Here is a 23181-nt window from a genome sequence, read left to right on the forward strand (position 1 = left end):
ATCCAAAAAGATGAAGGTCTTATTTGTTTATGCGGCGCCGCCATTGATCTGATGGATTTATGATGGAGCACAAGGGCAAACACCTAAAAGGACGAGACATCTTCAAATTGTATCATTAGTCGCCTCAAGTGGATCTTGAGTGGAAATTATTGAGCTAAAAAAGTGTGTGATTACACTTTAATACCATCATCAATTTGTCATCATATTCCTGCCTTTAAAAGTGCTTATGAATCATGCACTTGACATCAAGGTAAAAAAAAAAAAAGAAGAAGAAGAAAAAAGCCTGACTCGCCTGCCACTGCCGGGAGCATTATACGCTGGCGCCCCCTGAGTGCGCCTCGGGGTATTGCCAGAGAGCCGACCGCCGCCTCCACCACTCCGGCGGGATGCTGAGCCGAGCAAGGCCGCGTCAGGAGCCTCTCGAGTCGGCTGCAGCTCGCGGGCGGGGCCGGTGGGCGGAGGTGGAACCTGGGGAGGGAGGAGAAGGTTGTTTGGCAATTAGAGCATCGATGTGTGTAATAAAGGTCATAAACGCTCAATTTGCTTCAATATATTTACTATGATATGCGAAAATAAATATATATAGTGCATGGTAGCGGGCCACCATAACTATCGAGATGCATGCTGAGCGAGGCCGTCTGAGGAGCCTCCGAGTCGGCTCCTGCCTGCGCGTTATTGGGGATGGGGAAGGTTGAGCCAATTTGAGCGTAATAAAAGATCAATGTAGGTTAACATTAATTATGGTTTTGCGCAGGGCAAGATACTGGACCCCCCCAAAAAAACGCGGCCCTGGACTTGTATTGCGAGGCTCCTGGGCCGGCTGGTGGATTGGTGCTTGGTGGTGGAAACTTGGGGTGCACATTATTGTGACTTGAGGCAAATTGAGCGTAATAACATTTCAATTAGGGTCCATGCTAGTTATCATGCATGCATGAAAACAAATGAACAGTACGGGCTAGTAGGCCGCCACCCTACCACTCCTGCGGGATGTTGAGCCAAGACGGACCGCCGGAAGAGTCCAAATGGAAATGGAACCTGGACGCGGATAAGCTTGATACAATAACAAGACTTTAACTTGGAGCTTTGACGTCAGGAAATGTGTCATGGGTGACTGACATATAGAACGGAGTTAGTGGACCACCACCGAACATGCCGGCTGACGAGCCACCTGAGCCGGCTTCCGTTGGCGGGCGGCACCGGTGCAAGGAGGTGGAACCTGCCGATGGGGGGGGGGGGGGGGGGCGTTGTTGTAACTTGATAAAAGGTCTATTTGGCTCTGTATTAGTTATGACAATGTTATGAAAATGAATAGGAGCAATAAGACATTTCCCGGGTGAAATTAGACTTAAAATTTGATCTCCCCAAAGTGGGTTAGTAAGCATCAAGGCTTTTGATGAGAATTACAATAATAATGAGGGCTGGGAGGTGGGTTGATGGGTGAGTGGCGGTGGGGCGCGCGCGGGTGGGACGTGCATGGGAGGTTCCCATAATAAGAGTCGTCAAGCGGCGGTCGGTCAGTGAAGAGTTAAAAGGAGGAGACGCGGAGTGACACGCCTCATTGGGGAGATTATGTGCGGCCAACAAAACGCGCGCGTCGCCCCGCGAGTCGTCCACACAGCACTCGAACACGTCGTCCGCGCGCGCATATCCCGGACGGAGAGGGACGCGTCCTGCTTCTGACACACCGAGGAAGCGACCGCAACATTCCTCCTTGCCTCTTCCTTTTTGCTGGCTTTCTACTTTCTTATTCGGCGCTTCTCGTGGCTGCGCTCCGGGTTGTGGATTATTTGGTTTCGAACTGCGCAAGAGGTAGGGGCTGGAAACACAATAACAATAATAACAATAATAACAATAATAATAATAATAATAATAATAATGTTATGATCCTGATGATGATGATGGGGGGGGGGGGGGGTCGTGTTGGAGGGGGCGCTAAAAGCCTGGTACGGTGTTTGCACATGGGCCGAACTGGAGTCCGGCTCGTCCCCGAGCACTGAGCACCCCGAGACCGGTGAAGCCGAGCACAGCTGCGCTGTACCAGGGAAGCTTTTGTAAAATCGACAAGAAACGCAATGAGGTTCCGTTATTTCTTTTTCCTTGTTTTCGATCTCAGTAGCATTTTTAATGACTGTATTTTATTTCCTTATTGCATTTTAAATTGACATATTTTCCGCTGAATCAAACATTCTACCGAACCGAAATCCTCGCAAAACTGCAAATTGTGATGGCATTTTCACACAAAACCGCATCACTTGTGCACTCGTAACGCCAGTCAAATGCGTTTTAATTTATTTTAAATAAACAAACAAATAATAAAGCTATCACTGTTATTTCTTCTGAAACGTGAAAAATGTTTCGTTAGTTTGTTTGTGTTTTAGTTTTGATGACATTTTACGCGTGCGTCGGTTGCGAGTTTACGCGAGGGGGTTCGCGCTGCGGGAGAGAGAAAGAAAAAGAAATAAATCATCATCATAATAATGAAGCGTTGGTGCTGCTTTAATTACTCATCTCTCCCATGCCGGGTGGGAAGTGGCGGATTATGCAAATGAGGCTGCATGGCGTAAGAGGCGAGGAAAAGAGGATAAAAAAGAGAATGGATGACTTTATGACGGGATCAGGATTAAGATGTATTATTTTTATTATTCTAAAAGAATTACAATCCCGGACGTGCTTTTGTAACGCCACGCGGAACCCCGTAGCCTACTATATTACAATAATTAAAAATCTATATTACATTTAAAATGGAAAAAAAATTCAGGAATGTGATTTCAATTATTTTTTTGCTTCACTTGCAAAAATACACTCAAGATGCCATTAACTGCAACTATACGCAATTTATTTTAAATTTCACGCTATAATTACGCAATGCAATTATTAGTTTGCCTTGTACAAAAGAATACTGTACTGAATAGAGTACAAAATGTGTACTGTGCGTGGGCCTCCAATGCGCATTACAGTTATAACAGCTATTTATGGGGTTATTTACAACACAAGTTACACGTGATGCAAATCTCAATTAAAGCGATTGAAGTTGTTTGTATGTACGAGTGCGTATTTTGAATTGACTTTTTAAACGTGCAAAAACGGAAACAACAGCTTGAACAAGAACAATTAATTGATGTGTTTTTTTTAATTAACGTTTAAAACAATGTCATCATCTTGTGTTGTTGGTTAAAAAAAAGACACTATATAATCTATACAATTGCTTTATTCGTGCCGATGCGTATAAAACACGGCGATGCCGTGATGAGGTTGAAATTGCATTCACGTTAATGTAAAAAAAAACGTCTTTGGGTTTCTTGGAAAGCGCTTTAAATGTCTCATTTATGACCAATACTATTGTTTGTATGAACATTATTAATCATGAAGGGAAACAGAAATGGTTTTCAGCTGTTTATGTGTACCCCAAAACATGATTTATTTCTCTTCTGCGGAGTCCGTGCACGCGCAAAGGAGCCTTTTGGTTTGCTTATTCATTTTGCGCCCCCTAAATGCAAGTGAACGTGCACCTGTGTGCCGTTGCAGAGGTCGGCGGCCATGGAGGAGTCGAGCTCGCAGCACAAGGCGCAGCTGTGGGACGGCGACGCCAAGGCGGTGCAGCAATGTCTGACCGACATCTTCACCAGCGTGTACACCACCTGCGACGTGCCCGAGAGCGCCATCTTCGGGCCGTGCGTGCTCAGCCACACGTCCATGTACGACAGCATCGCCTTCATCGCGCTCAAGGCCACCGACAAGCGCACCGCCCCCTACATCTTCCGGGTACAAGCAGTTAAAAAAAATATATATAGAGATTTTTTTTAGCATTAACAAACCAAACACAGTTATTAATACATACAGCAGGTAAAAGCAGTTTTCCGCCGATCCCTTCATAGCGATGACGTGTTGTGCAAAAACATCTACAAAGCGTGTCGCTTGCCAGGGAAAACCAAGTTCAATATCACATTATATGTGATACAATTCACATTTGAACATGATAGGTTCCACGTTTTAACGTGATAAGTCTCACGTGATCACACGTTAAAACGTCCGCTTCCGCATTGGCTAACCAAAACGAAGCAATTGCTTCCGGTTCAGGTGACTCGCGGAGGTCGTCTTTTGAAATGTTGAATCTTTTTGAAGACTTTTTTTTTTCCAATTATCTTTTGTATTCTTACAGTATTATAGAAGAGTAGCAAATACCACAAAAATGATTAAGTAGCACAAAATGGACCCCGCCGGTCACCTCAACCGGAAGTCAAATTGATCACAAGTAAAATGTGAAAATGGTGAAAATGTTAAAACGTGAAACTCGCCGCGTTACATGAAATGTATGTTATAACACGATATTGAACTTGATTTTTCCTGCTGTGGCAAATACGCTTCCATAGGATAGGAAGAGCGATATTGTTTATATTTTTGCCAGTCATGCTCTCACGATACGGCATAAGAGGGGAAAATCTATTTTAACACCAGGGAAGAATGGAAGACTAACCCACAATACTATTGCAATATGTTGCTATTTTACCAATATTGAACTTGTGATACTGTGATATTTAATATGTAGGAAAAAAAATAATAGCCTATCCTGATAATTAGATAGGAGAACAATACCGTCTCATCTCATGATCATCATTGAAGTTATTTCAGATTTTCGAGTAACACTGATCAATTTTTGAACATTGAGGAAAAGTTCACAATCAAATAAGTGCTGTAGCAATAGTGAACGAGGACTATAGAATGGGTTACACTGTATGTTTTACGCATTTTTGTTTTTACATTTTACACTACTTAATCTTTTGTGCTCAAAACCTGAATGTTGTTGGAAAATGTATTTTAAATTCAGATTTTCTAAAATTGTGTACTCATTTCTAAAAATGTATTAAAAAAAAAAAAGTTTCAAATTTTCTCAAAATTCCAACTTTATTATTCAGCATTTTGAAAATAATAATTAAACCCAACCGCGATAGTTAAAATATGTTACTATTTGAGACTTCTTTGTAACACTGGGAACAAATCAAAATCAAATCAATAATCACCCACGTTACTACTAACCTCATTTTAGGCTAGTTCGTCTTTCAGGTCCCGTGTCCAAGTTTGAAAACTCCCTTTTGTTTATTGTTAGCACAGCGTCAGCCGGCCCAAAAATATTTCCATAACTAATTCCGGGTGTCCGTTTAAAGGTAGCGTTTATGTAGCTTTCACACATGTGCACTCCCCCACACAAATACGTCAGTCATATGGAAACGTGCCATCCAAACATTCGTCCGAACGACAATAATGCTATGACAACACGTTCTGACTCGAAAGGTGAAATTCTGACTCGGCGTTCGTTTTTCAATTGCCAGTTTGCTACATGAATTTTGTGCACATTGCAAAGAAAATTATTCTCCGTAAAGAAAAATAAATGCAAATAAGCGGGGGATTGGTCTAAAAAATGCGAATAAGCAGGGTATAGGGTTCCATTTCCCCCCCCCCAAAATGAACAAAAGGTGAATTTGCCGAATGGCGACCTTAACGCTGCTAACGATACGGCGCCCGGGACCCTTTTGTCAGGTGGACACGTCGGCAGCCAACAGCACGTCGGAGGGGCTGATGTGGCTGCGCCTGGTGCAGTCGGCCCGCGACAAGGATGAGCAGAACCTGGAGGCCTACGTGAAGAACGGTCAACTCTTCTACCGCTCGCTCAGGCGCATCGAGAAGGACGAGGAGCTGCTGGTGTGGTACGGCAAGGACCTGGTGGAGCTGCTGCTGCTCACCGCCAGGGTGACCGCCAAGAGCAAAGGTGTGATACGGAACCACCATAAATCTCTTGCGGGAAAAGAGTGACAGCCATAGAATACGGTTGGAGTTGTAGGTTCCGGTCAGTTGAACGCAAACCATTTGGGAGGTCGAAACGCAAACCCCGTCCTCAAGAGCCGCCGTCCTGCCTGTTTTATACGTCTCCCTCCTGCAACACACCCGATGCTTCAAATGCTCACGCTTGTTATCCGGCTTCTGTGGCGCGTTGCAGCAGGGAGGGATGGACAACAGGCCACAGCTGACCTCAAGGAACAGGATTGAAGATCCCCGTTGTAGAGTTTCTGGTGTTTGCGGTCACTGGTTTCAAGGGTGGATACATCATGTTTGGGCGGGTCTTCAGTGGCAAAAGATCAATTCGAGCCTCATTCTCTATTTCTCGTGTTTGCACGTTTCAAAGTCTTCGCAAGCAGAAAGAAAAGCGTCATCCACAATTTCGATGTTTTGGGGTGAGCACGGCACATTTGGGAGCTGCAGCGAAACAAGAAGTTAATCTCGGATTTGTAGGATTTGCGGTGGTCACAATTTCTTGGGAAAGTCCCTCTGGCAAAGGACGGCGTTTCTTTTTTGGAGAAACGACAGGTTGGGTCTGTGAAAGTATGATTAGGAACTAACGATTGTGTCTTTTCCGCCCCAAAAGGTTCATCCCACTACTCGTGTCCGGACTGCAGCCAAAGGTTCCAGTTTGAGTTCCCATTTTTGGCGCACCTGCGCTTCCGCTGCACCAAAAGACTGCAGAGTTTGACGGGAGCGGACGAGGAGCCCGGCAGGGAGCGCAGCCCGGACCGGCCCGACACAACGGCGAGCAGGAGCAGCCCCAAGCACGGGCGCTCCGAGGGCGACGGCAGCAAACCCTCCACGGACTTTCACAACCTGGCTCGGGACATGGAGAACAACCGGACCGGGAGCCCGCTGAGCGACAGGGAAGCCGAGGTGCGCAGCGAGAGCTCGGGGAAGAGAAAGTTCTCGGCGGCGGATGAGCGGGATTGCCGACGGCCGGGCCCGCCGCAGTCCAAGTCCAAGGAGGAGCTGGCGACGTCGGCGCAGAACTACCGAGGCGTGTACGGCTTGGAGGAGAACCACCGCTCGCTTTCCACATCCGGTTCCTCGGAGACCAAGTGCAGCGCCTTCACCGAAGTCAAGAAGTCGGTGCAGACTCTCAAGAACCACGGCGGCAGCAAAAGCTTGTCGGCCGCCAACTCGGAGAACAAAGACCGTCCCGGCGGCAGCCCCTCGGACAAGCACCCGAACATCCGGCAGGTCCTGTCGGAGACGCAGCCGCCCCAAACGCCGCCCATGGCCAGCGCCTTCACCTCGGTGGGCCAGGCGGGCGGCGGCGAGCGGAAGAGCGCCTTCAGCCAACCGGCCCGCTCCGCCTACTCCCAGATCTCCCCGCTGGTGATGCCGCCCAAGCTGCTGGACTGCCACCCGGCGGTGGGCGACACCATCTCGTCCAGTCGCCTCTACCAGGCCGACCATCTGGCCGCCAAACTGCAGGGCGCCGAGCTGGGCGCCAACTGCCCCGTGCCGGGCGGCGTGGCCAAGCAGGGCCCCTTCGTGTACGCCGCCGCCGCCGCCGCCGCCGCCGCCACCTTCTGGCCCAAGAACTCGGGCGGCGTCCAGCTGCAGATGCCCTCGGCGCTCACCCTCCTGCCGCCCTCCTTCACGTCCCTGTGCCTGCCGGCGCAGAACTGGTGCGCCAAGTGCAACGCCTCCTTCCGCATGACTTCGGACCTGGTCTACCACATGCGCTCGCACCACAAGAAGGAGTACGCCATGGAGCCTCTGGTCAAGCGGCGGCGGGAGGAGAAGCTCAAGTGTCCCATCTGCAACGAGTCCTTCCGAGAGCGCCACCACCTGTCGCGTCACATGACCTCACACAACTGACTCAGGGGCCGGGACCTGACGCCGGTGTGGGGGGGCGGGGGGGCCGTCAGGGAACGGGGGCGGGGAGCTGCAAAGCCACAAAGTAACTCTAAATCTTCAAAAGAGACACTTCCAAAACGATCCGAGACGAGTTCGTTAGCATTCAGGGAGGAGCTTAATTCAGCCTGGATTGTTGGAGGAAGATGTCGTGCAATTGGTTGAGCGTGTCCGCTTTTGGGGCCCGCTGCAAATTATTTTGTCAAGTCAAGTTGGGGACGGGTTACTTCAAATTGAGAACCACTGCCTTAGAGTTTACCCAGTATCACTGACTTCAGCACCCCCCTGACGGCGACCCTGGCCGACCGCCTCCCCTCTCCCCTTTGCACTCCTTTTGTGGAAGGCTCCTTTTTGTGTACAAAAAGCAAATGTCACCTTTGAAATGAATCTATTTATGAAGCACTTACACGTCTAATAAGGGAAGATGGAAATATGTGTAAATGTACAGTGAGTTGTATTTTATATCCGACACGAATATAGGCACCGTGCGTGTGAGTGAGTGCATGCGCAACGACGGCAAATCGGATCCAGTCCACATGCAGACCACGTGTAAATATTACCAAGGGTCCTGATTTGAAATACAAAGTGCGATGACGATATTAATCATAATAATCATATTTTGTGTCCATGTGTGTTGGGGGGTTTCGGTGTTTCGTTTCCGTTTGTCGGGAAAATTTACTACGTATGACAGTTGATCTAATCATGTTGAATGCAATGACAATAAAAAAAATAGCTTTATTTTCAAATGGCACTCTGCTCCTTTGTCCTCTTTTTTGTGATTTTTTTGTATAATGCAAAGGAATAGAAATTTGGTTTGCCTATGACACCTTCGTTTTGACTTATTACACACACAATTATTGCCGTTGTTAACCATTAAATTCATAATGACTAAAATCAATAATTGTAGATGCATAATTATAGCTAATTATACTGCACGTCTACAGGACTAATTGAAAAATGTTACATTGGATTTTAATTGTTCATTATGTATAATTAGGTGTGATTATTATACAGCTACAGCTTCAAGCATTTTGAGATATGTATTTCGTATTTAAAAAAAGGGAATTTCAAATGTTTTTATCACCCCCCCCAAAAAAAAAGATTAGGTATAATCACACAGCTGAAACAATCATTTACGATGTTCAGTTTACGATATTCAGTCATTTAAGATATTCACTACAGTTGGCATACAAAGACAATTATTGTGAGGTTGCAACAACCATTTGTCAATTTGTTAATTGAAAATATCAAAAATAAGAACTTAAAATTAATATTAAATGTGATCATAATTAAACAGTGAATTTGGATCTAAAGATAGAATGAAATCTTCGCGGAAAATGTTACATCACATTCTACATCCCTACGTTGGCTATAAGTAGGTATAATTTAAGAGCACTTTTTTTTAATCGCACACAAAGGCCGTCATTTATCATGAAATATTTCTAATAAAACACTACGAGTGAAACGGCTTTATTACACTATTAAACGTGTTTATTATGTTTTGTATTCGTAAAAATAATGCAAAATGCAGGTTATACAGCATAGCATTAATATTTCGAATCTTATGTTTATTTATAGCGAACATGCAATATAATGAAAAAGCTGACGCTTAGTATGATTATAAACAAAAGCAAGCTCGCATCCTGTAATTATGATACCATAAACATTTTTTATATGCACTGTATAAAAACAGCGTTTAAGACACGTTAAAGACATTTCATACATTTCAGATATAAAAGTGCCGACATTGGTGACGAGCACAGCAGAAGGAAAGGGAGATTTGGAAAAACAGATCAACAGCGCCATCACGTGGCAAGAAAAGGAAGTACTGCAAAAGAGGTGAAAGGAGTCAAATGTAAAAATGTGCACGTATATATATGTATATATATATATGTATATGTATATATATATGTATATGTATATATATATGTATATATATATATATAAATAAATATATATATATATATATATATATATATATACATATAAAATATATAGATATAGAGATATATTGATATATTCCGATATTACACTATATAATGTTTTGTCAAGATGTGCATCTGATGACTGCAGATTGTTTGACTTTGAAGCACTTAACGTGTTCCCTCTGTCAGTCGGCGAGCGCCGATACTCAACTGAACTCAACTCATCTTGACGAGGCCAATAGGAGGCCAGGCCATGACGGTCACGTGATGATCAATTACGGTAGCGCGCACGTCGCCGCGGTCATCAACACATGCCTACCGTGGCAGCAATCCAAGCTGCTCACACGCATGCGCACACTCTGAACCTCACAAACAATTGCAGACACATACCTTGCACACACACGACCACGCACACACACACTGGCACACACTCTCTCAATCCCACGTGCACATGCTATTGAGTGACCTCAAGACACACTTGCATAAATACACTCACTCTCACACCCACACATTCAAGACTGTATTTAATGACCACATACATCCAGCTTCACACACACATTTACAATACATAAACGCACTCCCACACACTCCCACACTCTCATACACACGCACACACACATTAGTGACCACATGCACTCACTCTCGCTCAATTCTTTGTGACCTCTCATATGCATGCACACACACACACAATATTTAGTGACCTTACACATGCACACTCATATACATACACACACAATCTCACAACTTCAAGCGCGCGCGCGCGCACACACTTGGACGCGCCCGCATGACTGATATTTGGTGACCTCATGCTTTGTGGCTTGTGTCATGGTCCGTCCTCGGCACGCCAACACGAGGACACGTTATATCTGCGCTAAGCTGGCACTTCCATTTGGCCCCCGGCCCCGGCCACTCACGCTACATTTTTACCCCCACTTTGCTGACACGGCCCAACGGCTACACTCCAGCAGGTAGCCAGACCCAAAAATACAACACACACACACACGCATACATTTGTAGCACTTAAGCGTTCCGCTTTGTAGTCCCGTTTTACGGTCAAACATGCGACAATGTTAGGCGTTATGACGTCACACTATGAAGTTGTTGTTGTTGTGATGTCATAGTATCAAAGTCATCTTTGAGTATGAACATTTGCTGGGATTTTTTTTACAGTGACACGTTTCGATTCTGACACATGGCCCGGGACGAGTTGACCCACTTTAAAGTTAAAATGGAAGTCACTTCAAAGATTTTCTTCAAGATTTTCTCTTTCGTTAATATTTGTCACCGTGGTCATGTGAAGCCCTTTGACACGTTTGTGTGATTAAGGGCTATAGAAATAAATTGGACTTGACGTGCCAATATAATGTTTACACCCATCTTGCAAACGTCACATGACCAGACCCCAGAAAACAGGTGCGTCGTAATTGGTCGTTACCTGAGCCCTGAGCAACCGCGATGTCATTTTCAGGCGATAGCAAGTGACAAAATGGCCGACCCTGTGATGGATCAATGTTGTCCTCATTTTCTGTATACACCCACAGTAGCGGGTCATTTTGACCCGAGGACAGCAGGAGGGTTAATTCATATTCCACAAAAGTAATAAACATTCATCAGAATGCCGTGTTTGGACTAGTGGGTGCGCACAGAACATATTATCGGAACGAAAACTGATTTGACTTACCCTTTTAATTAAAAAAAACAACAAAAAAAAACTCAGTTTACAATATATTTCTAATATGAAACTCAATCTACAGTGGTTGTAAAAAGTCTACACACCCCTGTTCAAAAAGTATTTTTTTGTACAAGTACTTCTTAACTGTTCAAAATATCTCAAAAACCTTATGTGCAAGAAACAAGTAAAGCCTTTTTTTTAATTCTCAGTCAAAAATACATTTAGGGACACATGAAGCCATCACTGATTAAAATTTGCCGTTGACCAGTTTTATTTATATTGGAGTCCTATTTTTATATCACAAAAACGTGTAATTTGAATAGGGGTTTGAAGACATTTGTAGACGCCTTGGGTCAAACTGACCCTTTAAAAAACCCGAAAAAAACCCTGTATTTTTTGGTATCAAACTTTGTCTTGGCTTAGTAATGTAATACAACCATTTGTTAAGAGGATTTGCTTGTGTTTAAGAGATTTTTCAATCAACAAAACTCACTTCAGGTGAAAAATAAGTAATTTCTTGGGTATGAAACGTTTTCTGCTTGGCTTAATAATGACATGGCAATGTTTATTGAGTTTCACGAGATACTTTTCTTATTGCTTTAACTGGACAAGGTCATCTTTCTTAATAGTGAAAATGGACTGGCCGTGTTCTACTTGCAGACTGTGAACTGTCGCCCACTCACAGACATACAGTAGCCGTCTTGCCCGAGTGTTGGGAATGCTACCTGTCTTCGCCGCACTTCCCGCGCCGGAATTCCTTTGCGTGGTGTTGAAAGCCGGAGATTTATGTCACACCTGTTACTTCTGACAACCCTGCGACGATGAGGTTTTTATAAATAAGACAGAGCGGGAGAAGAAGTGTGCTCAATGGGCTAGCATCAACATCCTTCAAAATCAATCCGTTTCAACTCATTGGACAATATTCCCAAAGTTCTTCCTTACGCGCTCCTCAACACGAGCCTGCTGCAACAGTAACAACCACCTAAAAAGCTAAAGAAAAAGCAAAATACAGCTGGATGATCATCCCGGGGCTCAGGTGCAGAAGGCGGGAGATCAAGCGGGGACGCCACTCCTTGTTTATACGAACGGGGAGGGATTACCTTGGGGGCTAACGGAATGGCGCTACGTTAGGAACAGTGGCGCGCTGTTTACACAGCGGGCGATGCCGGCCCGGCCCGACCCGAGCTCAGCCGGCCGCGGACAATTATCTTAGCTTTGCGGCTCGTAATCCACCGCAGGGGGGGAAGATTGAAACTTGGCTGACAACTGTGAAAGCGCTAGTGTGACCCACTTTGAAGAACTTGTGACAACTACAGTACATGATAGTGGTTTGTATCCTATGGTTACAAAATCACGTTTTGGGGTGATTGCGTCATCATATAAGGCCAGATTGTGTAATTAATTGCAGATCTGGAAAGCATTCGTCGCTGGCTTTAATTTGAGATATCACTTGATGTGGTTTGTCACATTCTTTTCTGAACTGCTTCACACCTGTGTTGCATGGTGTCTCCAAATTACCATCAGAGACCCAGAGACACTGGACTCTACATTCCACAATTTTTCGTAAACTGCTATTATTCCAGAATTGACAACAGGGAGCGAACAGTTTGGGATTGCTTCACATCTGTGTTCCATGGAGTCCTCGTATCCATGTCATCATGGCTTCGTTAAACTCATGAATTGAGCAACGCTTGAAGGTTTTGGTTTCGTTTGATTTAAAGTTTAGTTGCATGAGATCGTTTCTTAGAACTTTTTCACACCTGTGTTGCATGCAGGCGTCTACAATTTGGGCCCTATAGGATATTTGGGTTCAGACATTTACTGCATAAACTAAAAAAAAAAAAAGCTTGATGGTTTTTCTTTCCTGCACGTGAAGTCATATTTAGTTGTAGAAATAGTTTCTGACAACTGTTTCACACCTGCTGCATGGTGTCAATTTGTCAACTTGTGCTTCTTCACAATCGTGAACATTTCCTGCAGAAAATGAAAATGCATGACGATTTTTTTGTATCTCTGAAAGCTAAGTTGTTAAAGAACCTTTTCTGACAACCGCTTCACACCTTTTGCTGCATGGAGCGCGCAGTTGTTGGCAGTATGCGCTTTACAGTTAACACAGCCCACACGGAGGGGTGGCCGAATTAAAGAGAGAGTGGCGTGGTCTCGTCACCTTCCCACTGGCGTGTGCGTAAAACGCGCGCTCGGTGCGTCCCGGTTTGCGCGCGGGAGGCTTCACATGCGCGGCGCGCGGCGCTCCGGCGACCGCCGGCGGAGGTGGTGGTGGCGGTCGCGATCGGAGGCATGCCCGGAGCGGTGAGATCATCGGCGGTATAAATATCCCCGGGCGGCTCGGCAAGTGTGCGTGCGTGCGTGCGCGCGTGTAGGATTTCATCCGGGAATGCGAGAGGGCTTCTACTGCAGGCGGGTGGTCGAGCATGAACGTCCCGCTTTGCCTGCTCACCGTCGCGCACTTGGTGGCCGCGGCGCGTCGGCCGGGCGCGGCGGGCGAGGGGGAGCAGCGGCAGGAGCGGCAGGAGCGGCAGGAGCAGCAGGAGCAGCAGGAGGAGCAGGAGGAGGCCCGCTCGGGGCGCAGGACGTGCCGGCTCTACTGCAGGGTGGGCATCGGCTTCCACCTCCAGATCCACCCGGACGGCAGAGTCAACGGCAGCCATGAGGCCGACCGTCTGAGTAAGTTGACGTGCACGTCCATTACGACGGCGTGTGACGCGCAACGGGCGTGCACGCGCGTCAATTTGCCTGACATGCGCCCACGTGAGTTTTTTTTCCTGCATATGTTGAGGCGAAACATAATCCAGATTTGAACCGCTAATATGAAACTAATTTATAAATAGGGTTCTACTTCTGAATCGCACCCTAATCCAGGCTAGAGACCATTACTTCACCTTGTCTGGAAACCCGACTTTGAGACGTGAAACAAAGTTTTAAACCCAAATTTGAAATTCTAACCATCGTTTGAATCCCCTATCATGGCAGAAAATCTTACTTTGAAACCTTAACAACAACTTGGAGCCCGACTACAAATCCCTTAATGTCTCAAAACCCTAATTTGAAATCCAAGCCCGAGACTAAAACCCAAACCCTTGCCTGAAACCCTATTGCGGGTTTGAAGGCTTGAAACCCTACTTTGAAGCCCTAGCCCTGTTTAGAAACCCTAACCCAATTTTTGAACCACTAATCCAGGCCTGAAACATTACTTTGAAGCCCAAACCCTTCCTTGAAACCCTAATTTGAAACCCTAACCCTTGTTTGAAGCATTAATTGTGGTTTTAAACTCTACCTTAATTCATGAACAGCAAATTCAGGCTTGAACCTTACTTTGAAGCCCAAACTCTGCCTTGAAATGCTAATTTGAAACTCTAACCCTTTTTTCAACTGCCCACCCAGCCTTGAAACCAAAACACTCATTTTTAACCCTATAAACCGACAAACCTTTAATAACGTTTCAGACAATGTTTTAAAGTAGGGACGGGTGACTTGTCATAATCGGGCTGATACTGCCCTTTTTTTTTTAAGGTATCGGGTCACTCATGGAGGCTGCTGATACCAGCCATCAAAACTTTAGGCAAAAACAAATATGACACGGAGTAAGTCCTCCTCAGCAATAGTTGGCGCTATACTGCGGCAGATTGACACATCGGCAAATCATCATCATCCTCAGAAAGAAAGAAAAAGAAAGGTCTTTGCTCACAAAGTTTTTGTCATTGTGTTAAATTTTACATATCAAAGGTGCAGGAGGTAGCAGTACTCTGTATCTTGGCATAAAAGCGCAAAAGTCGTTCATCTGTATAATGAAATTAAAATAAAGCAAAACTACTCACCCTTTGAATTGGGAGAGGTAACAGGAAGGTGTACACCACCTAGTGGCATTTCATCAGTCCTACTCGAAATAATAATGTCATGTGACTCCAATCAATCACTCAGTCGATCAATCAATTCATCAATGGTTTGTTTTTGCAGGTGTCCTGGAGCTATTTGCCGTGTCCCAGGGCGTGATTGGCATCCGAGGAGTGTACAGTAACAGATTCCTGGCCATGAATAAGAAAGGACGCCTCCATGCCACTGTGAGTGCTATCAAGATGCTACGCTAACATGCTACATTGGCTTGTACAGTGACCTCCCCTCGTATGTTCGCGGTTCGGCATTAGTGAATTTGCATTTTTATGTTGGAACCTATCCTCCGTTATTCGCTGAAAACACATTGATCGCTAATGTGCTATTTATGGCTTGAAACCCTATTTTGAAACCCTGATCCTGCCTTGAAACTGTAAACCAAGCTCACAACCCTATTTTAACACTGTCACTGGAAATTAAAAATATACACTTTTAAAAGCAGAATCATCACATCTAATTGATGAATATGTATGATTATATCTTTAAGTTCAAACCTCATGTAGCATAACATAGCTTCGCATCACATAGCATAGCATAGCATAGCATAGCATAGAATAGCGGCGGGAGCATTGTCAGGCGAGCGGTCCCCCAGTTAGCGAGCATTAGCGGACGAGGAAGATTAAGTCCTGTCTGGGATGGTTGATAACGCACAGCTAAAGTGGAAATCAATACGCAACGAGGAAAGGCGATTACGGGGGGCTCCCAGGAGCTCTTCCGAGGACCGTTTTTGTTTCAACAAATCCTGTCAGATGGGAGCCGAGCAGCCACTTCAAAGACGACCAGTCCGGTCACAAACCGACATGAATTCAAATCATTTGTTTAGTCAATGACAATTCAACGTTATCCGTAGTGTTGAAATGAAGCCCACAATTCATCTTGGAATTTGGACTTGCAAATCCACCTGGGCAAAGTTCATGGAACGCCACCACTGTTTTATTTTTCTCATAGTATTGAATGTGACATTCATCTTCTAATAGTATGACGCTTTAAAGATGCTTTTTGAAAAAAAAAACATTTCTCCCAAAAACTGATTTTAAGATTAATGAAAGTTTAAAAAAAAAAAAAAAACTGTGGACTTTAATCCTCCATTATGATTTATTTCCTATGAAATACAATTTAAATGCAGTATTGTAATTTTTTTTCTTCAAAATATCAGTCTCAAATCTTGTAATACTGCATTTGTGTATATTTTCTGAAGCAAATATATTTTTTATTGTGTAATATTCCTAAAATATGAACTTGAATTACGAGGACTTGTCTAAACCTTTGCAATACTATGACTTCTTTATCATAATTACTTTTGAATTCAAACGTTTGTTATAAAGTTTTTTTTTTTTTTTTTTTTCAAATGATCTGTATCGTTATCAGGCTTCTGATCAAGCTTTTTTTTTTTTACGAATATAGTATGATCGATCGTAATATAATTATAAATTCTAAAAATTACAACTTTAAACTTTATGTTTTTTATTGTTCCTAATTCAAAAGTATGACTAACCGTTTTAAATTTCAAACACTGTAACCTTGATTTTGTCTTACTACACACCTTTTAAAAAACATATCTATTTAATCTTCAGTCTTTTTTGTAAAATATATTTAATAAAAGATTAATTATACAAAATAACACTTTCTTGATGTAAATACATTTTTAATCTTGTAATACGTTTTTGTAATGCTACCATTTAATCTTATTGAGGGCTTTTTCCTTTCCATAAAAAAAAAAAAAAAAAAAAAGACAAATCTTTTTTGTTGTGAAAAAAAAAAGTATTTTAATCAGGTAATTTTACAACATTTTCATTAAAAATATGGCATTTTTTCCTAACTGCAACTAATATTCTCTTATTATTGTCTTTATAGCTGACTTGTAGCCAAAAGGCTAGTAGCCATGTGACGGCCGCGTTTCCCCGCCGCCGTCACGGCTTCAGTTTCCGCTAGGCTGCGCATGAGCGACACATGTTTGCTTTGTTTTGGAACGCCGGCACAAAATGGCAAGAACACCCACAGTTTGGTTTGGTTCCCACCGGAGCTATTTTTAGCCTGATTCTAGCGGTTTGTGTTAGCGGTTAGCACACTTTAGCATCAAATAGTGGGTCACTGACATGTCCCAGTGTGCAATTAGCTTCAGTTTACGATTTGAGATGATTTGCCCAATGGGGTTGATTACGTGGGAAATGTTTGCGAGTGTGTCTGCTAGCTTACAGACGCTTCCTCGTAAATTTGGCGGAGGTGGCGCGAAAACAAGACAAGTTTATATAAGGATGAGAGCAAAAAGTCGGAAAGTTGCATTTTTCTAGATAATTTTTGGCAAGATTAAAGTCATATTGTTGGGGGTGGGGAAATTACAACATTAAAGTTGTATTTCTTATTGTAAATTGGAATATTAGAGGATTAGAAGGCTCCAGCACGCCCGCGACCCTTGTGAGGAGAAGCGATAGAGATAATGGATGAATGGACATTGAAAAAGTCTAAATTTTATATTTTTATTATTTGTAATTGTTTTTATTTTTTTCAAGTGTAAAATTTCAAAATTGATTCTTTTAATATCACAGAGTTGTGATATTACAATAATCGAGGAATATTTTTAGCAATTTTCAAGATTTTTGCAGTAAAAAATGCTATTTATGATCGTGAAAATATTTGTGTTATTCTTGGAAAAAAATAATTATTTTTTAAAAGTACGACTTTAATTGAGGATTTCAACCTTTTTACTTCACAACATGTCAACAAGTCAAAAAAATTCCGTAAAAAAGCTATTTTCATCTTATCATGTTTAGCCTTGTTTTATAAACAGAACATGATTACAATGGTGTTCTGTTTAGAGCTTTGCCTCCCATTTTGTCTTGTTGCGTAGGTGTCATTTACGGACGATTGCAAGTTCCGCGAGCGTTTCCAGGAGAACAGCTACAATACGTATGCCTCGGTGCTCCACTGGAACCGCAGGACCGGCCGCCAGTGGTTCGTAGCTCTCAACAAGCGAGGCAAAGCCAAGATGGGCTCCAGCCCGCGGGTCAAAGCCCAGCACGTCTCCACGCACTTCCTGCCCAGGGTTGACGACGGAGGTGGCGGTAGCGAACACGGATTCGCCGTCACAGGCATAAAAGGCGACAAGCGGCAAGAGACGCCGCCCAAGCCGCCACCCAAACCGCCGCCGCCCAAACCAAAATTCCAGGAGGGGACGCGGCCGAGACAGGTCAAGTACTGGCCCAAGTATCGCTTTGGATAGAACTCGCGGCTTCAGAAAAACTTCATAGCATTCCCGACATCCTCAAGCTTCGAGGAAAGACTCAAAGATTTCGGAAAACATTTCTTTGGATTGACGATTTCAACGGTGTCAACGCTAGCTATGTTTTTTTGACGATTTCCGATGTGTCAATGCTAGCTACGTTTTTTTAGTGTTTTGCTGTATTTCAGGAAATTGCCAAATCGGAAATATCCTAACCGGGGTTGTAAAAATGGGTTAATACTTACATTTTTCGACCCCCCCCAAAAAAAAAAAATTCCAACAGGGAAAGTCGGAAATTTCTCATCTGTCAAGTGTTACACCTTTTTTCCTTTGGGGTAAAAAACTGTGATTGTTTTCTTAAAAAAAACATGACAACTCCTGTAATACTGTAATATACGTTTTTTTAACGTCAATTTTAATCTTATAGTTAATGACTTATTTTTCAAAACAAATTATTCCCCCCCAAAATACCACTTTAGGTTTTCCCCAAAAAGATCTAACAATGAGACTAAGTTTGAAAAAAATCCCTAAAAATGCATCTAAAAACAAATCTTTACTTTACTGATTACTATGCCTTTTTTACTAAATACATTTTTTTAGCTTGTAAAAAATGACGTCAAAATTATTACTAAGACTAATTACGATAACGTCAAAACGTGAAATTGATCACATTAAAACGTGATCAATTTGACTTCTGCATTCGGCCTAAGAAGAAGCAGTTCCTTCTGGTTCAGGCCACCGGCAGACTCCTTTTTGTGTCATAAAAATTAAAAATTACTAGCAACGTAATAACTATTACTGTCAAAAAATGTTTAGAAAGCTTTAAAATGATTTTAGCTTTAAAAAGAAGACACACATAAGGTTTTGACAGTGAACTGAACCGGAAGGAATTGCTTCAATTTCTTTCGCCAAATGTTCAAGCTAAACTTTTAATAAAAAATAAGTTTAACATAATGTTTAACTTTTTCTTTTTTGGGGTGGCAGCAATATTCTTCCGTACTATTACGATCGTTTTCCATGAAAAAAAATGTGACTAATCCTGTAATCGACAACTTTTTTCCCCTCGAAAACTGAAATCTTGTAATTTACGATTTTTCTCATTCAAAGGGAAAAAAAACAACTTGATTTTGTGTGTTGCACAATAAGTAAAAGTGTTGTTTTTTCTATATCAGGGGTCACCAAGTCCAGTCCTCAAGGGCACCTATCCTGCATGTTTTCCATCTCTCCCCGCTGCAACACACCTGATAGAAATGATCAGCTCATCAGCAAACTTTTCAGAAGCCTGATAACGATACAGATTATTTGAAACAGGTGTGTTGCAGCGGGGAGAGATGGAAAACATGCAGGATAGATGCCCTTGAGGACCGGACTTGGTGACCCCTGGTCTATGTAATATACTAATATTTTATGTTAGTATTTTTATTGCTTAACTGAGTGTAAAAATGTCAAGTGCGCAACCATTTTTAAAAACATTGTTTAGTGTCTTTGCGGCTAAAACACCTGCAGGAGAAAAGTGGATCATTTTACCACCGGATGTCCCCCTCCTATAATCCCGAGTCACCACCTTGCCCGATTCCCCGCAGAAAAATTGCAGCTTCCAAGAAAGTTGGATTTTCCCCCAGGAAAATGTCGGAATATTACGACATAAAACTTTGAGTTTTCAGGAAAAAGTCAGAATATTACAGGGATTAAAGTCGAATTCTGCCGCAGGTGTAATAATGTGTTAAATTTGTTTATTCTGAAAACGCCAAAAGTATTAGATTTGAAAAAAAAAAATCTGACAAAAGATTAAAGTTGTATTTTGTCGACAATTTTCATTTTTTTTTTTTTTCATACTTTTGTGATTAAAGTATTTAGTTGTATGTTTTTAAAGTCAGATTATTTCTAGAGCATATTTTGGAATATTGCAAGGTTCAATTTGTAAGAAAGGTGTAATGAGACAAGATTGAAGTCACGATTGAGAAAGCTGTTGTAAAATTACGAGTTCAAAATCAAATTTATTGAGAAAAATGTAATAGTGCAAGTTTAAGGTCATATGTTGCGGGGAAAAAAAATTGCAATCCTATGAGATCAATTCATATTTAAAAAATGAGTCATAAAATAAAATTGCTATTTTTATTTCAATGAATTCAAACTATTGAAGGATTAGAGTTGTACTATTTTTCTAGAAAAACTCATAATATTACAAAATTATTATTAAAGTTGCATTTTGTTGAGACAAAAATGTGAAATGTGATTAAACTAATAATTTTTCAGAAAAAAAGTTGAAAAAATAAAGAAAAGAACACTAAAATTTCTCATTAGTGCACTATAGCCCAAATTAATAGACATTTTTTTTCTTCTCAAAATGGTTTTGTTCCTTAAGGAAATACGACTATATAATATGACTATATTCTTGTCGTCGCATTATTTTCTTTCTTTTCATTTGATCCTGATACTCCTTCATAGAAAACAAAAACTTGTTCCTGAAAGAAGAAAAGCAACCTTTTTAGATCTTTTATATTTTTTAAGTGAAAATCTCACTGCCATGATGTCAACACATTGTGACTGCATGTGAAATATTTTTTGTACTCAACTTTTATAGGGAAAACGGAACATTTGTGACAATGATATTACAAATAAAACCATACTAATGATGTTGACCGACATCTTTGGTTTGTCATCAATGGTGGCCAACCCCGCAAAAAATAATAATCATAACCGTGAGCGTCAAGATGGAAACGTTTCCCACAGATCAATCAGCAGATGGCCCAAATGAGGCATGACGGCTTTCATAAAAAACAAAAATCCAGGTTTTGGGTGGCCGCCGCCACATGGAAAATTGGTCTTTGCTTTTTCATATGTATCGTAATTAGCCTTTTGCTTGTCTATTAAACCGGCAGTTTGCCACACACTGACATATGCAAGGTCAAACACCAAAAACTGGGTGTTGCGCAATGCTAGAAACAAATACAGCATGGACCAAAAAAGGTTGTTTCTGTAAGTTGTAATATTACAAAAATAAGGTTGTAATTGTTGGAGAAAAAAAATCAAAACATTACAAGAATAAAGTTGCAGTTTCAAAAGAAAAAAGTTAAGGGAAAAAATGACATTACAACATCACGTCATAATTTGAGGGAAATAAAGTTGCAATATGATGAGTTTTAAGTTGTACTTATTCAAAGAAAAAAAAGGTAACGTTTTGGGAGAAAAAACTGGCACTATCACAATTTACTCTATGAAAATTTTAGCCAATCGGAAGGCCCCAAAAAGTAAAGTTACTTGTGAAAAAGATGCAACACCAATAACACCAGCAAGCAGATTCCAACTTATGGACTGATTAAGTGGACTCGTTACTGAATATCAAACGTGATTTTAACGTTTACAAACTAAAGTATGAGGAGCTTTTTGCATTTAAAAACCAAAACAAAAATACCAGTGTTTGCACGGACGTGACCTAGGAATTATCATTTGAGAAAACTGAAATGTAACAACTTAAGTGACTTAAGGCTAAAAACAAAAACGAACAAAATGGATTCTGTGGTTTGTAGCCAAGACATAAGAAACATGAAGGCTGTTGGAAGCTGTTCTTCATGCTGGAGTGAAGATTTTCTTGGATTCAATTATACAAACAACAAACATAAAATAATAATTTTCAATATAGGCCTGGATTCAAGCTAACAATCGGTCCCAAATAAAGTTCAGATGTTCAGACGCTTCACATTGCAACTATATCAAAAGTTTTATAAGAGTAAAATGCAAAATATATCTAAAAATACATGTTTAATTAAACTTACCAAACATAAGTGTTTCAATCCAGTCGGAATCGAAATTTGGACTGACCGTTTTTAATTTTTTTTAAACCTCGTATCCTTGACCTGGCCTCCTGATTGTTCCAGGTGAGTGCAACTTCCGCTTCCGGTAAAGTGTCGTAAAAAAGTAAAGTGATGGTCATGGCAACTATACAACACACCTAGAAAATGGAGTCAAACACAATTAACAATATACAAGAGCCGTTGAGATGCTTCAAGGACTACGAAGAGTATTTGGACTCTAAAGTGACGCCGATGGATTTGTTTTTCCTCACAGTGAGTTTAATTCGCTTCGTCGTGTTAAGTTGGTCGCGTGTGTTTGTGTTTCGCTCGCATAAACCAAACTAAATTCACTTAACTTCGGAATGAAGAATATGACGCAGCATACACCTTATACCCATAACATTTAATGGGAAATTTTACGAAAGCACCCACTTAAATTCGGTGGGTAATACTCACACATGAGACATTTATAAAAAGCTTTTCAGGTCAGGTGCTTCTTGTTGCCTAGTATCGTGCTTAAAGCCCCGGGCATGAACTATTGACATAATTCTTAGCTACTATTTGAACATGTAATGTATGGCTTAAGTCTTATTGAACAAAAAGTTACAGAAGATATTGGAATTATTTTACCAGTACACGCTAAACTGGTTACACGCTACAAATTTGGAATTAAATTTAAAATCACCCCGATTCTTAACCTAATCTGGCTACGAGACTCTGTTTTGTTGATGTAGTCATTAGAATCACACACCAGAGGGAAGCAAAGCACAATTGCAACAGAACGGCAGAGCATGGCTCCTTTAGTAGTACATTTATCCCCAACGCCACTAGATGGCACACTTGTGAATGATATAATGGTGGACTTTGTTTGAACACCTGTGTCCACACTGGGCACCAAAAGGCCATATCTGACCTGCTAATCAGCTGTCGTCAATCACTGTTTAACTGGCTCGGGTCGGG

At 42.1% G+C, this 23181-nt stretch overlaps 3 protein-coding genes and 1 long non-coding RNA gene across 5 annotated transcripts in view; 3 read left to right on the plus strand and 1 right to left on the minus strand.

Annotated features, from left to right (window-relative positions):
• Positions 1-74: 74 nt before the first annotated feature.
• On the minus strand, positions 75-22314 carry LOC147146805 (uncharacterized). The gene is made up of 3 exons (XR_015086921.1): positions 22204-22314; positions 3510-3755; positions 75-468 (listed from the first exon to the last, which is right to left on the minus strand). It is a non-coding gene; the product is annotated as an uncharacterized LOC147146805 (long non-coding RNA).
• Positions 1574-8452, plus strand: prdm8b (PR domain containing 8b). The gene is made up of 4 exons (XM_086031513.1): positions 1574-1809; positions 3526-3762; positions 5536-5764; positions 6419-8452. Exons 2-4 carry the CDS (start codon positions 3538-3540, stop codon positions 7663-7665), a joined length of 1701 nt encoding a protein of 566 aa, XP_085887639.1. The 5' UTR covers positions 1574-1809; positions 3526-3537; the 3' UTR covers positions 7666-8452.
• Positions 13730-19578, plus strand: fgf5 (fibroblast growth factor 5). The gene is made up of 3 exons (XM_086031227.1): positions 13730-13983; positions 15274-15377; positions 18056-19578. The coding sequence occupies exons 1-3, from the start codon at positions 13731-13733 to the stop codon at positions 18425-18427; spliced, it is 729 nt and encodes a 242-aa protein (XP_085887353.1). The 5' UTR covers position 13730; the 3' UTR covers positions 18428-19578.
• The window catches only part of cfap299 (cilia and flagella associated protein 299), a 48597-nt gene continuing 47726 nt past the window's right edge, over positions 22311-23181 (plus strand). For both annotated transcript variants that reach the window (XM_086031514.1, XM_086031516.1), the window contains exon 1: positions 22311-22494. In XM_086031514.1, the coding sequence (XP_085887640.1) occupies positions 22387-22494 (108 nt within the window). In that variant the 5' untranslated portion in view covers positions 22311-22386. The remainder of the gene's footprint in view (positions 22495-23181) is intronic.

The sequence above is a fragment of the Filicampus tigris genome, chromosome 5 (assembly GCF_054856515.1).
Source record: "Filicampus tigris isolate MCC_2025a chromosome 5, RoL_Ftig_1.0, whole genome shotgun sequence".
In the NCBI taxonomy this organism is placed as follows: Eukaryota; Metazoa; Chordata; class Actinopteri; order Syngnathiformes; family Syngnathidae; genus Filicampus; species Filicampus tigris.